At 35.3% G+C, this 15,234-nt stretch overlaps 2 protein-coding genes across 2 annotated transcripts; both read right to left on the bottom strand.

The window, feature by feature from the left end:
• Positions 1-170: 170 nt before the first annotated feature.
• LOC147074742 (uncharacterized) lies at positions 171-14,766 on the bottom strand. The gene is made up of 8 exons (XM_085942817.1): positions 14,327-14,766; positions 12,749-12,875; positions 7,191-7,362; positions 6,471-6,563; positions 5,762-5,815; positions 5,251-5,364; positions 4,558-4,803; positions 171-1,307 (listed from the first exon to the last, which is right to left on the bottom strand). Exons 1-8 carry the CDS (start codon positions 14,513-14,515, stop codon positions 791-793), a joined length of 1,512 nt encoding a protein of 503 aa, XP_085798943.1. The 5' UTR covers positions 14,516-14,766; the 3' UTR covers positions 171-790.
• LOC147074743 (uncharacterized) lies at positions 8,812-11,759 on the bottom strand. Its single transcript, XM_085943077.1, has 2 exons — positions 10,895-11,759; positions 8,812-10,751 (listed from the first exon to the last, which is right to left on the bottom strand). Exons 1-2 carry the CDS (start codon positions 11,094-11,096, stop codon positions 8,812-8,814), a joined length of 2,142 nt encoding a protein of 713 aa, XP_085799203.1. The 5' UTR covers positions 11,097-11,759.
• Positions 14,767-15,234: the final 468 nt, after the last annotated feature.

Below are 15,234 nucleotides of genomic sequence, written 5' to 3'. Positions count from 1 at the left end.
AAATTATAGTACGGAAAACCATTCACTTTGGATCTTTTTGTATTGCAACAGATACAGAACTGCATACCCTTACAAATCTTTCTCATAGGTGTAAAACATTTTGGGTTGAATTTGGTTGAACACCAAAATGAAACATGAAAAGGGAAGGAAGACAAAAATAGACAGTACTTAGTCAACATTAAAATATATTTTATTATCAATACTCTGTTTATATAATTATGTATTACTATTGTATCAATGGATATTAAACACTTTCGCAGGGCTGCACCAAGCAGGGGTGTTAGGGGCGCGTAGCATCCAGGCATTTGGATTACGGGAACAGCAAAAAATACCCGAAAAAATATTTTTAAATTAATAACACTATTTAAGAAATAAAAACACTAAATGTATTAAATACATAATATATTCCTATTAAGGAGTCCTTAATCTCCAATCTATGCATCACAGTTATATTTTAAATAATACTGGTAAGCATTTTCTCAAAGTCTCAATAGAATAATAGGGCCATAAAACATTCCTGCAAAAATGTAATTTTGTATATAGTAGGGTAAAAGGCATCAGGAACTGAGTCATAAAGTTGTTAAATTTGAATGGTCAACTTTATTTCCATGTATAGTAGAAAATGTTACAATTGTGCATGAAGGGAAATTATATGTAGGCATCCCCGAGAGGTAACCACCCTTCCTTGGCACAGTCCTGCATTTATGTATCATCATCAGCCTGAATAAATCCACAGATTTCCTTCTCATCGGTCTTATCGATTGCATTACATGTAAGTATACACATCTCATTATTGGTTTGAAAAAAACATGCTCGATGCAGCATTTCCGAGGAAATCATTAAGAATTGGGCGTTTACACTGGAGTGCCGGCGGCTTTTTATTTTTCTCTTTCGGCTGATGATGAGAGGCGATGTGGTTCTTCAAAGAACATTTGTAAGTAAACCCTTGGCCGCATTCAACACAGACGAACCTCTTAACATCGGAATGGATCAACTTGTGGGCATCGAGAGTGTATTTCTTCAGATACGATTTTCCGCACACTTGGCATGGGAACTTCCTGATGCCGTTGTGTGACAACTTATGCTTTATCAGGCCATTCTGACAGAAGAAGCTCTTGCCGCAAACATCACAGACAGAAGTTCTCACCTTTTCGTGGACCCGTTTAATATGCTTCTTCAAGCCGAAGAGTGTGAGGATAACGCCGCAAAACTCACATTTGAAATCATCCTCCGTTTTGTGGTGCACTTCCATTAAATGTTTCTTCATGATACTGTGCGACTTCATAATTTCTCCGCAATACTTACATCTGTGAAATGAATCAAAAATAATAGATATTAGCAAAAAGAGTCAGAGGCTGTCCGTGAAACAGTCGTATTCATACGCATGCATCATGACTGATTGACTGATGACGGCTAAAAACTACGCTTCCATTTAGCCAATTTTGCAAACGCTATGAAAACAGAGTCAGATGGTAATTTGTGAACACTATGAAAACAGTAGCGAGTCAGACGGTATATAGTAAACGCTCTGAAGACAGAAGCAAGTGCGGGCATTATTCGTGAATGCGTTCGATGAGAATTTTTGTTATTCGTGAGTCAAATGACCTAGTCTATAACAACGAGATATGACATGTAATTGATGCGAAGACTTACGTTCAAATTTAAGTGACTCGTATATCATGACTAGTGTAATACATGATTACGTTGTCTTTAAAGTAGTTAAACGTTCTTACTATCCCGAGGAAGGTCTCCATTCCTCAGATGATGGATACGATAGGTCACAGACATTTTTTTTATTATCAAAACGGGCATAATAGCACCCATGAGAATTAAAGAGAAACTTTTTTTACTAAAACTGACCTGCGAAAAATATAGAATTAGAAAAAAATCTATTAGGTGAGGTTAAATCAAATCAATACATATAAGGTTTTTCGGTTCTAGTCGGTTATGTGGAATACAGCGGCAAACACATTTTGAAAATACCCTATATATTGGATTATTTGTTAGTTTGGGTCAGTTTGGATTAGTTTGGGTTAGTTTGAGTTAGGTGAGGTTAGGTTAGTGACATGGCCATGAAATGCACGCCTTCAGCCGGCATTTCTTGCGACGATTTTGTGACGTCACAACTTTTCAGTCCGATCGTAAATATCGATTTTTGTATGAAATTGCGCGGCCTACCTCTAAACGAAGCTATAATGAACATGTAATGAGTCCCGTAGCACAGTCTAAGCGACTTACAGCCACTCAGAGTGAACTATGGATGAATTTCTTTCAGGTAGACCAAACGGTCTTGTAAGAAAAACGTGAGTAATTAAAATGTCTAGAATTAAGATTAAAAAATAAATAATAATATGTAAACGACTTATGTGATATCATTAGCTAAATGTTGTAAACAAATGTCAATTCATAACTAATCCAATTTTGAATTATATAAAATCAAATTTTATTTACGTGAAAGGATTTGAAATTTTGTTGCGGTGTATTTGCCGCTGAACATTGTAAAATATTTTAAATAAATAAAATATGATATCAGATAATGTCGTAATTAAAATCTAATGATTGAACATTGCAAGTAATAGCTGTGCACACTAAATTTAAATAATAAATTAATGTTATTAATTATAACAAAGTACGTACGAGTTTAGTACCTAGTTTTGTAAAAAGTAGATAAAGGAATTTCAAGAATCAAAATTCAAATAATGTAAGTCCGAGGACATTATTATTTTGTTAATTTACACATAAAAATTATTTCTTAGATCTGTCAATTAAGCCCTACAGATCATTTTCAAATTGTAAAAAGTGACCCTAAACAGGGAAATTTCAAACCTTATAAATCAATACTTGTCGTAGGAATCTTACTTAGATCTAAAACTTTATCTCAAGTTTAAAGTACCTCATAAATGTAATTATATAAATTTTAATCGTACCTACCCCGTATCGTAGTGGAGTAAAACCGGTGCGGAAGATACGGGTATAAAGGAAAAGACGGAATTGAATTTTGACTCATTCCTTTTACTATGATATGGTCGAACAGTTGATTCTGTTATTCGTATTAACAATACGCATCATTTTGAACCGATAATTTTTCAATTTTCATTATTATAATCCTGATAAATGAATCAGAAGATATTTAGTCAATCTATGACAAAAGTACCAGAGGGACTTTTGCGATTATTACGAAAGTTGTTTCACCTATAGATACATATAGGCCGCTTGTTTTTACCTAATTAAAGATTCATAATTTTCCGGAAAAGCCGGGAAATAAACTGCTTTTCTGTAATTGGTCCAAGGACCTGGCTCTTGGTCTGATGGAGGACAAGTATTTGAACCCTTACGCATAAACATAATTTCTTAATCAAAATTATGAACAATTCTTTAGATAATCGATGAAAACATAAATTTAGAGTGGGGGAATTTTGCATCTGTGACGTCAATTTTAGGGGGGACCCCTTCTGAAGGGTATAAAAAGACGTGTTTTTCTATACAAAGTCAGTCGTCGATCTTCAATACTAGAGTTAAGTTCTCTGAACCTGTGTCGCTGCCGAATAAAAACACAGTAAAATCGCGTAGTTTGAAAATTTATCAGGGAAATTTTCACGTGATAATAGCGTAGCGTCATCACTCATTGTGACGTAGAACGCGTCGACGGAAAATATTCATAGTAAACGAATACGTCATTAAGTACCGTGTTATAGGTACTTCGCGAAGCTTCTATAAATGGAACATGGTTTCCCAAACTTTATAGTCGGCGACTCATTAATATATAAGTGTGCAGCTATACATTTAAATAAATATAAAAATAATTACGATTAGTTTTTATATTATAAATTAATTAAATAAGTTTATAAAATAATTATAATAATTATTTAAAGATAAAATATAATGTTAAATTGTTTATAAATGTTAACTATAATAAATTGATCTATAGAAAGATAATTTAATAAATATTTAAAACTGTGTTACTAAGGAGTTTTATTTTGAAATAACTTTGCGATCTTTTTCACGGAGAAATAATCCGATATAAAAACCAAGTGACAGCCGATCAGCTGTCTTTGACATTTCATGCATATGGTTACGAAATAGAATTAAATTGGAGGTTAATAAAGTAATTAAAGATCCCGGTGTCAACCTATTACTAGGTGGCGATTCTTTTTGGACAATTAAATAAATAATATTGTTACGGTGTTTAATAGTGTCGAACAGAACTTTAGTTGACTACTCCCTCCTATTTAAGGCTGAGCTAGCTTAAGCAAAGGTTCTCAACCAGGTCTAAGGGCAGGACCGGTTGAGGGTATAACGCCTTTGTGGTAATATCAGCACCGGGGTAACGTCATTAGGTTAACCTAACAAATAATCCAGTATATCGGCTATTTTCAAAATGTGTTTGTCACTGTATTCCGCATAACTGACTTGTACCGGTTTTTCTTCTTGCAAAACTAGTGATGCCAAATCTTTCCATTCCCGATAGCTGTAATAGATAATAATATCATCCTGACAGGTTTCACGGTAACCAATAGATATCTTCAACTACTGGTGAACAGCATTCGTCATAGTTACCTAATTCCTCTTGGTTTATTTCTATGCATACTCCACACATGTCCATTTCTTAACTTCTCAGTATTGTGAACTTTGGGGCATTTCGGACAAGTGAACTCATAGTCGGGAAAGTGTTTGTCTCGGTGTTTCAAAAGTTTTGCCACGTTTCGGAAAGCACTACCGCATTTGTCACAAATAAGATCCGGAAGATGAACATTGAAGTGCCTTTTTAAGTGATTATGGTCATCACAATTCAGATCGCATACACTAGAAAGAAATAATATGTATGCTATATTATTTAAGAAGAAAAAAATAAAAGGAAAAAAAGAACAAATATCAGAGAATGAGGAATATGCATCATGATTGGTCCCAGCTTCTTAAAATTACTCTCTTCACCAGTCCCTATCTATAGTGACCCTTTTCCAGTTTCTCTCGATCACTTCACAGATCTTCTGAGCGAGATCTAGTGTGCCGCAAGATATTGTTGCATACTGGATGATTGAAAGATTTAAATCAACCAGACACACCTCCGTGGGCAGAAGGTGTATCTTGTGTATATTGAGTCTTGAATATACAATAATTTAGCCTTCAACCCTCGATCAAGTTGGGATCATTCAAACATTCCAATCAGTTGACAAAAGAAAGGTCTCTGCCAGGGAAACAGGAAGAATTTCAATATATTATATTACATTTTATATGAAAATAAGAACATACCTGCATTTAGTTTTGTTGGGGTTCAAATAGAAATACAAGGTGTTTGAATCCAATGTAATTTTGATCGGTGATTCGACTTCAGTTACGTTGCCATTTTCAGTTTTCAGCATCTTACTGGAAAACAAAACAACAGGATAATTGAATTGTTTTATTTAACATTAATCGGGCAAAAGGATAATAATATTATTGTTTCAGTTTTTTAAGTAATTTTTTTTAAAGCGTGGCACTGAAATTTTGCAGAGTGAATTTGGCTGATATGTAATAAAAATCATCATAGCTGATTCTAAAATCGAAAAACGCCCACAATCAGCCTCGAACTAGCAACCTAGTCTAGTGTTTCCCAACAGCTGGTCCGCAGAAACTTTCGGTCGGTCCGAAAATAGTTGTCCCCAATTTTAAAATGCAAATGTCAAAAATTCCAAGCAAATTCTAATTCAAAAAAAGTAATCCTTTCATGGAAGATGTCGATAACACTTTAAACTATTCCAAAAAAAATTGTGCATGTACTTACTTGCATTGCTGCTGAAAGGCACGGTAAATCCTTCTTTTTTCATTCCACTGTTGGCTGCAAAGGACATAGAAATAAAATTAATATTTTAATTTAGTTTTATGGTTTAGGAAAATCACAGAATACAAATAATAAATACGAAAATAATTTAGCCCTGTCTGAGATGATAGCATTTCAATATAAATAATTTGAAAACATCTCATGCCTATGCACACTAGAAAAAATCATTTTGTAGAAAAAAATACGACACCCGACGGGACTTGAACCTGTATCTGCAGGATTTGCGCCAGTATGCCTTTACAATTAAGCTACGGGCATCTTACTAAAATATGACGATTTAAACTAGTAGTTCTTACATGAAATGCTTATAAAATTGCGTTATAATGTTGGCTATCGGTTTTAGTATATTAAATTAAGGTAGGTATCAATTAATTCCTTAATTACTAACCGATGTCGCGTATGAATAGTATGTATGTAGTACATTGCAGTTTGGACATAAATATTGAGCATAACATGTAGGGCAATGGTTTCTAAAGGAGCTATGAGATGCTAACATAACCTGGAAAGATGCCACAAGACTAGCGAACCACAGGGATTCTTGGAAGCACCGCATAGTGTCCATATGCTCTAAGAAGCGGATGTGGACAAAAAAACAGCCAACACACGAATGTTAAGTTCAGTTACAATCATTAATATTTTGTGTCATACTTACATTGTTTTGTTATCACATTGAACAAGATCGATGGATAAAATTTTTTCCTCTTCACATTTTGGAATTATGTTGACCTTAGATTTGCCATTTAATCTGAAAAATAAAAAAAAGGTTTCGTAAATTGCCCGTGACAAGACCAGTCAAACCAGCCAGTCAATAATCGATATGTCAAAAAAATTTCAATCAGGATTACGAATTCTATGGAACCATCCCAAGAACATCAGCAGAAAAGCCTTGTCCAACGATATAGGTACAGGTGCAGTTAGTATTCAAATGAAAAATCACAACAGGCAGAACATTTTAGTATCTATTTCCCCTTTGCCCCTGTATCCACATCTCGGGTTGCCTCTACCCAACTGCTAGCTTCCCGATCGTCAGCATCACTTAAAGAATTGAGGCCCTGCTCCTCTCTGTCTAAGGGTGATTCACCATGATTCAAATTACCCACCCTATATTCTGAGAAAGAAAAAGCTGAGGCAGGCCACCAAATTCTATCCCTCGCTGAAGAATGTTTAAGAAGGATCCCAAAAGATAGTAATCCAGCCGGCGGATACATCCGTCGAGCAAGTGCTCAATCAACTGTATGTTGAAAGAGTTTCCTCGTGTCTCTCACATCATAGCATCAAGTAAAATAGTTTGCATGCCAAAGCCCTTTAAACGGGGTCTCGATAAAGCATTTAGAAAACAAAGGTATACATAATAAAATAGTAAATTATTCACATCGTTTGGTCATTATCTTTAGGTGGCGGATGTGAATCACCAATGGAATCTTCTTCAAAAAAGTTGTCGTTACTGTCACTCGGCAACAGTCCCGGATAATTGCATTTGAAGTCAAATGCGTCATCTTCTTGTGATTGCAAAAGACTCGATGACGGAAAACTGGTCTTCCCTTCTGAAATACAAAATATAAATAAATACTTTTTTCAACTTAGCACAAAAACAACGAACTTTGCAACTCTCAATGACAGCTGGTTCGACCGGCGAACAGGTATACAGAGCAGTAAAATTGACATTTCTTTACTAATTTTATTATTTTTTGAATGGTAGAGAAGATCTTGAGATGATAATATAAAGCAAAACATCCTGGAAATTGGATGTTTTGGCATGTGGAGGCTCTAAAATATTGCATTTTTTTCTAAAATTACGGGTCAATTATAAACTCCAAAAGAAAGTTCTACCAAATATATTTAACAACATATGTGTTACATGACATTTAATTTAAACGTATACTTCGCATGTTGACAAAAGAATATTTCGAAAGATGTTAAAACTAATACTATTTTATGGAATAAAAATATTTTATATAACCACCATCACCTTTTTCCAATAATTATTAGGTAAAGGCAACACACAGTGGCACAATAATGGCATAGAATAATGTCACAAAATTTTAAGTTTTATAAATTGCTGGTTATTGATACACTCTCACATTAGCCTATTGCTAGTGCCTACACTGTAACTTCAGAAAAGGCTGAAACGTGTTTCCTAATCTCAAAAATCGTCGGCTTAACAAAACATGCAACCAAGCTCCTTGATAACCCGTCAATATATCGTCGCCGTAGATGTCAAGGGAGCCAGTCCACAAAATCATAATGCTGAGAAATCGGCGCACAAAGATTTTGTGTGACAAAAAAAGGAACAGTTTTTGTTGTAACTTTTTTATTTTTAAAGATAGAATTGTGAAACTTTGAACGTAGATACTTTGTGATATTATCTTTTTATTATTTTGAATGAATAACTAAAAAAAATTGTATTTTAAAAGTAATGTGTGTTATATCTCTTGACCACTGAATATTGACATGTACAGTTGGCATACTTGTGCGGTAGTCAAAAGAGTTAGGCCTCTTATGCCTGTTGAACACTGAGAATTTGTGGACAAAGCACTAACATTTTGTGGATATACTCTAAAGAAAAGTCTATTATTGACCTTTTATGGTGCCCACCTTAACCTAGAATCTACCTGATTTCATTCAGTATGTGAACATAGTCGTCTCTAAACAAAAAGTTAGCTTTTCAAAAATATAATTACATTGTTGTTTTAATTTAATCAAACGCTTTTTTTGTAGTACTTATTCCATTTTTAATCAATAAATTAGGACCGGTTTCATCCGCCTCAGAGGGACATTTTCAACTTGTTCATTTCAGTTGAAAATGTCCCTATGAGGCGGACGAAACCGGTCCTAATTTATTGATTAAAAGTGGAATAAGTACTACAAAAAAATTGCGTTTTATTAAATTAAAACAACAATACAATGCAGTTACACCATGAATTGACAGTTAACAAAATAAAAGAAAAAAATATATAATTACAATTAAGTTACAATAAAACTAGACACACATTTTAATCATCTCCATCGCTCTCTGAGCTGCTGTTTTTCTGAGTTGGACGATCTTCAGGCTCCAAATTTTTATAGAAGTCGTGATAGGTTGACGGAATGCTACCTTTTTGGCATAGTTTTGACAGATCTTTTAGTTTACCTTGGTCAATTCTAGGTTTGGAACTGTACAGCCTTGGTACTTCTAGGGTAGGTACGTTTCGATGCCGTCTTCGCTGGATTTGTAGTGACTCAAAGTTATTCTGGCTCAATTGGTATTTATAAAAGATAGTCGTGGGTTCACCTTTGCGATATTGGAACCACTTTACCTTTAGCCACTTCATTTTGTCTCCATTTTCCGACAGAGTTTTATTGGTCATCACTTGACTGCAATATTTCTTGTAATCGAAGAAGTCGGAATATTCCATTTCCACAACCTTATGGTAGGGGTTACTAGTTTTCGCGGTACGGGCGACCATATACCATCCTTCTGGTGTGAATACGTCCACTTTCCTTCCTCGGGCCTCTATTGTGGAGTGCACAGAATCGCACTCCATTTCGGAGTGCCCTGATTCCATAAATTTTTGGTTTATTGTGTTGATGGGCAGCTGTTCCACGGCACGTAATAACATTGTAGATACAACTGAGTTGCGATTTTGACCTGAAGCTGTATCCGAATACAGAGTTACTTCTTTTTTGGGGCCTACTGAAACCAAGAGCTTCCACAGGCACGTGGCGACCTCCGAAGCACCCTTTGTACCTGCACCTTCATGCCACATGTAGTTCGTCGCTTGTCTAGTAGCCAGGTCATACACTGTGAAATTGTAGGTTTTCAGCTTTTTGGTATAATACAACTGTCCTACTTGCAAACTTGGAGTCAACAATATTTTTTCCAGATCCATGGTAAAGCAACTAAATGTTGGATCACACATAGCTTGGGCCTTGTCGATTTTTTTGTGTTCTCTCGCTTCCTCTTTTCGAGTCAAGTGCAGTTTGTATTCCTCCTCGTCTTTTGCCTTCTCTTCGTCTGACTTGTTCTTGTACTGAGTACAAAAGTCACACTGATCCTTTTTAGGAGTGTGAAAGCCGTAGTTAAATTCTGTGACAAAGATCGATTTGTAGAAGCCGTGCTTTTCTGGTTCAACATTATGCTCCTTGCAATACTCTACATAGTCCATGTAGATACGAGTCTCGCTCAAACCAGAAGGCAAGTATTTTCTCTTACTGCTGCTCCGGCAGTAATGGGAAGCAACTACGGGCAACGATTTGATGTGGTCCCTGATTATGTTCCTCACTTCCTCTGGTTTTTTGTTGGGCGGTTCTTTGTGACCTCTCCGATCTATATCAGTGACACCTGAAGGAGTCAACTTTTTCATTGCATTTTCAACTTTTTTGCTCGAGATGTCATATGTCGCCAAAAAGAACTGTTTGCACACTTGGGCTCTCAATTCATTACACATCACAGAGTATTGCAAGGTATACTCTCGTTTGGTGCAGTCTCCATGGTACCTTCGTTTCACTGGGATACGATTTATACTGTTACCAATGAAGGCCCATCTTGCTCTTTCGGAATCCAGACTCAGATAGTCGGCCAACATTTGCTCCCGCTGTGATTTTCCTATTTTGGATGTGCATTTATAATGGCACTTACAGTTAACTTCTCTTATCGCCCTTGCTCGAATTTTTTTTCCGGATCTGCTTTGATATTCGCTGCCTGCCATTCTCAATATCTTTTGTGAATTCCGCTTCCACATTTTTGGGTTTCGCTTGCGTTTCCTACTTAAATCATCTGTAGTCTGATCTGTAGAAGTGGGGATGGATGATACAGGATTGTTACTATGGTTGCTCTCGGTTATTTCAGAAGTATAAGTTCCTGAAACATTAATGTTGTGTTGATAATATGCAGGTTCCTGCTGGCATGACTCATTTGAATCTAGTAGTGTTGGTGCCAGGTTGACGTTCCAATCTGTAAAACAAAACAAAGTAGTTTATTTCTTTGAAACTACCAAGGTAAATATTAATAATTTGTTATTAGCAAATGACTCTCTGATGGTCACAGGTTTTAATCAAACCAACAATTATTGATAACCAACAAATTAAAATATTGACCTCCCACGTGTGTGCTTGGAGAGACATTTTGGAGCTCTGTATATATGGCTGGACCAGCAATCTTGTCCGGAGCTTGCATATTCAGCTCGAGGTCTGCACATCCAGCTTGTACGGCATTCCCGTGAGAGTCTGTAAAAGAAATAAAACTAATACAGCTTGCGCACACATTACTCATTGCTGTCAAAGCAGCCTGAATCAACATTTTTAACTAGTAAGTGTTTTTAGCTCAATATTTCATCGACACTTACCTTTACGGGTATGTTGATTAGTAGAATTTAAAACGGCTGCAACCATTAGTCTCCCACGTGAATAGTTCATTATTTAGCACCTTTTCTCACTGAATCACAACTGAATACAACAATCACACTAAATACACTGAATAAAAATGCTTACAGTCGCAAACCCAAAGAAAAAAGATCACCAAATAAACCAACCGCAATGTTAGTATGAATAATATGACACGATACAGGTGCTGGCGTGAATAACCCGACTCGCTAAACTCAGTTTTCTCTGTTTCTTATGCTGAGTTAGAGCAAGACAACACTATAAATCTTTGTCGAATGTGAGCCGAGGCGTGCGTACCGGGCCACAGATTGAGCGGGAAGTCCCAGTGGTCAACAGCGTTAAGTCACATAATCATGTGAAATTATTCGGAAGTCAAAAGACTTATGCGGCTTGTCGTCATTGACTACTTTAATGTATGTGTGCTAGGTCTATTGGCAATTTACAAAATACTCATACATAGGGCTTTTTGTGGCTCAAATCCATTGACCACGGCATCTTTGATGGTTTTAAAATGCTTTTGTGTACTTAACTCATTTTCGCCAAATGTGTGGCTTGACTCCCTTGACATCTACGGCGACGATATTCTAGTTAAGTATTAAATGAATGTTTAGTTAATGAAACGTAAATTGTACAGCGTGATGGGTGAATGTAATTTAAATTCAGTAGAATCGTTTATAATAGTAAAATCATAATTCTAAATACTAAATACGCAATAATATTAAAATGGCAACACCATTGTAAAATTATTGTTTTGTCGCGTTACTAAATAAAGAGAACCCCATCGCGTTTCCGGTATATATTTTTTCTTGACTGGGTATTGTGAACCCTGTCGAAGTCAGTTAGCGTCTAAGATTCAACCGCTAAACACTGACTGTCGGGAAGTTTATTAATGTGCTCGTAAAAAGAAAATATAATAAACGTGAAGCTGCCAAAAATTTGTGTTGCCCGTGAATTACTTATTATTTCACCCGTGTCCCTTTATAACACTACAGTCCCGAGTCTACCGAAATAAAGTTTAATAGATATAATAAAATCTTTGACACCTCGGGTTGCCGACTGAGCTAAACCCCGAAAGACCCTGAGGATATGTCATTATGTGTTATTAGTTAGGGTTGTCAAACTTTTTATACCTACCGACCACTTTTGTATCTCTGTTAGTAGTAAAATTTTGTAACCGCCCACCTGTTCCACAGTAATGGTGATTTATAAAGTAGGGAAGTAACTTTACCTTGTAAAATTTAGTTACAGAAGTTAAAGCATATAATAATAATTACTTACCAAATACTTTATGTCAGACTTTCGTCCTAAGTTTGGCAGAATAAATCTTTACAAAACAACTTATTGTAGTTAAATCTATCTTTTTTGCATACATAGAAGCATGAAGAATTTTATGAAAACATAATGAAAATGTTTTTAAAACTGCCGTGAAAGCTGGAACTCCCGCCAGTGGGCGGTAGGGACCAGGTTGATTACCCCTGTGCTATACAAACAGTACAGGAGTTACTGTATTGAAATAATATTGTTGATTGTGTATCCCGATATCAATTATTGATAAGTTCAAAGTATTACCGAGGCATAGTTTGATGCTTTCTTGGGCAGTTTCCACTTGTCTTTTGAAGATCACCACTCCTCGGAGTCTTTTGATGCAGGACTCGCAAATCATGTTAACATTTCCGACTTTTTCATTTTCACTTACCTGCAACATCAAAGGGATCGTTATCGAAACAAGGAAAAAAACAGGCTCAAGAGTTCAAATTAATATTTATATTATATTTTACATATAATTAAACATTACAAATATATCGAGGGTATACTGACAGAAAGCATTAAGTCAATAAAACAAGTTCTGAGATAATCGCAAAAAGACTTTAATTTTTTTTTCAAAGCGTTCTTCCACGCAGATTTTTTTATGATTTAAAAACAATTTCTGTACATTATAAAGACTAACCTTTATGGCAAACACAATATACGACATGTTACAAGTCCCGTATTTTGTATACACAGAACGCATTAGGTCATTATCATGCTTTCTATCAGAATAAAAAAATAACAATATGATTTAATAATGTTTCTATTTTCTCACCATTATATCCTATGCCTTTGTGCGTTTTACCAGGACGTAGAGCGTAAAATTGTATACATTTTGGCATTTAAAACAGAAAAAAAGCAAAAACTGAGTTAATGCGTTCTGTCAGTATACCCTCGATATTATAAATTCAAGATATTCTTTTTAACACTACAACAGACCATGCTGCCCAATGACAGTAGTGTAGTGAAACAGATTATTGCATTAGTAGAAGATAAACAATCACATAAACACCCAGGCTTTAAGAAAATCACATAAATTATCGTGAACTCATTCTTGGTAGTATTGAACCGTGACTCTGATAACTATCTTAGAAATCGGGAGCATCAGTTGTTTGTTCTCCCATGGTGTAGAACTAACCATTACAGAGTTCGAAATGAACAATTTTACGAACCGAAGCGCTTGATAATTTTCCGAAAATATTAACATTAATAATAAGTCATAAATTTTTGTAAATATTATATAGACGGACGCTTAAATGGGACAGTCTTGTGGCGTGCAAGATTTGGGCATAATGTTGTACATCACGTCATAAACATTATTTTTATTATGATTCCGATAAGTTTCATATAAAATTTAAAAAATATATTTAAATATAATATAGGTGGGTAAATAATTGTATTACATTTTAATATTTATCGAATCTTAATGCAATTTTTCATTTTTCCGTGAGACAGAGCGATAATCTCAGGAAGGTCCAGTTCATTTCGAGCGCTGAACCATTGGTAATGCCATTTGGGAGGGCCATGACTATATTCTACCTAATCACTTTAGATATTAATATATTCCACTTGCGTGAGGAGAGTTGAAGTTGGACGTTGTTTTGTGTAGTTTTAAAATTGAATTTACTTACACTCAGCACACCCAGTGTACTCTGTATATTTAAATATTGTTAACACTTTTGTTTTATTTGTTTTTTCCTGGATCAGACGGATGACAAATGGAACAGAGCAGGGCGAAGGTCAAAGGGAGAGGCCTACATGAGATAAGTGAGTAGTGGGTTGAACATCGAAGGGCTGATATGCAATCAATTAAGAAAACAATCATTATGTTGAACTTACATTGATAGAGAAGCAATACTCCAGCATCACCGAGTATACCTCCATGTTGCCATCGTAATTATACATTTCTGTCATGTTCTTAAGGTCAGCACATGTGGTGGCACAGGCTTGGCACACATCATCCAACCGATTAGGATGATCTTCGTCATTTTCTAATTTGATTGGGTGATTTATCAGTGGGTCCATCATCGATGCAATAAGATTTGTATGCGATTTCGGTCCAGTATGATGAAATAGCAAAGCTATTCATACATATAAAAAGACATTGTCACACCAACTAGTAGAGTGTAGAATATTAAAATCACCTTATAATCTTGAAACAATAAACAAATAACGCGATTTTTATTCTATATACAATGTACATAAAAAAAGAAAACTAACTATAATTTTAGAAACGTCAAAAAAGTATCTCGCAAATCTGATGACAGCTGAATTTGGTCAATTCAGTATTGCCAGGGCAATTGCAATTGAGTTGTCCACGTATTCATAATATTATCGACTGCTCCATGTAAGACGGAGTAACTCCCTTTTTTGGGTTTTTGAGTTAGGTCCACTTTCGTATGCAGAAAATTTTTCTCTATCTTTCTGTGACACAGTGGTAACTCTAACGTACATAGATTGTCTTTAAATTCAATTTAAAAATAGTCGTATCTCAAATACTAATATTTTTTCCATGTATTACAGAAGTAAGTTTAATTACTGCCGTTTTCATGGGATATTATTTTTATGTAGCGGCCGTAAGTCAGACATACGTCTGTCTTCACCGGAAGTATTATGTCTATGGCGCAAAACTTGTTGAATTGTTGATTGACATTTCGATACCCTAGTTCTATAGGGAAATAACTCAAAATACCTTGTTCCAAGATAATGGCTTTTGAAAATTTTGAACAAATTTTCATTTCGATGTT

The sequence above is a fragment of the Rhyacophila brunnea genome, unplaced genomic scaffold, assembly GCF_057557595.1.
Source record: "Rhyacophila brunnea isolate RB1 unplaced genomic scaffold, BYU_Rbru_1.0 scaffold_15, whole genome shotgun sequence".
NCBI lineage: Eukaryota > Metazoa > Arthropoda > Insecta > Trichoptera > Rhyacophilidae > Rhyacophila > Rhyacophila brunnea.
Note: the sequence above shows the minus strand (reverse complement) of the source record. Positions and strands in the feature narration are given on the sequence as shown.

What these genes read in the sequence shown, in the direction of transcription:
- LOC147074742 (XM_085942817.1), bottom strand. Translation starts at nt 14,515, where the DNA reads ATGATGGACCCACTGATAAATCACCCAATCAAATTAGAAAATGACGAA. An exon ending in GCCTTTCAGCAGCAATGCAA is followed by an intron (nt 5,365 to 5,761) that starts GTAAGTACATGC and finishes TTTGTTTTCCAG; the next exon opens with TAAGATGCTGAAAACTGAAA. An exon ending in CCCAACAAAACTAAATGCAG is followed by an intron (nt 4,804 to 5,250) that starts GTATGTTCTTAT and finishes ATTTCTTTCTAG; the next exon opens with TGTATGCGATCTGAATTGTG.
- LOC147074743 (XM_085943077.1), bottom strand. Translation starts at nt 11,096, where the DNA reads ATGTTGATTCAGGCTGCTTTGACAGCAATGAGTAATGTGTGCGCAAGC. An exon ending in TCCAAGCACACACGTGGGAG is followed by an intron (nt 10,752 to 10,894) that starts GTCAATATTTTA and finishes TTTGTTTTACAG; the next exon opens with ATTGGAACGTCAACCTGGCA.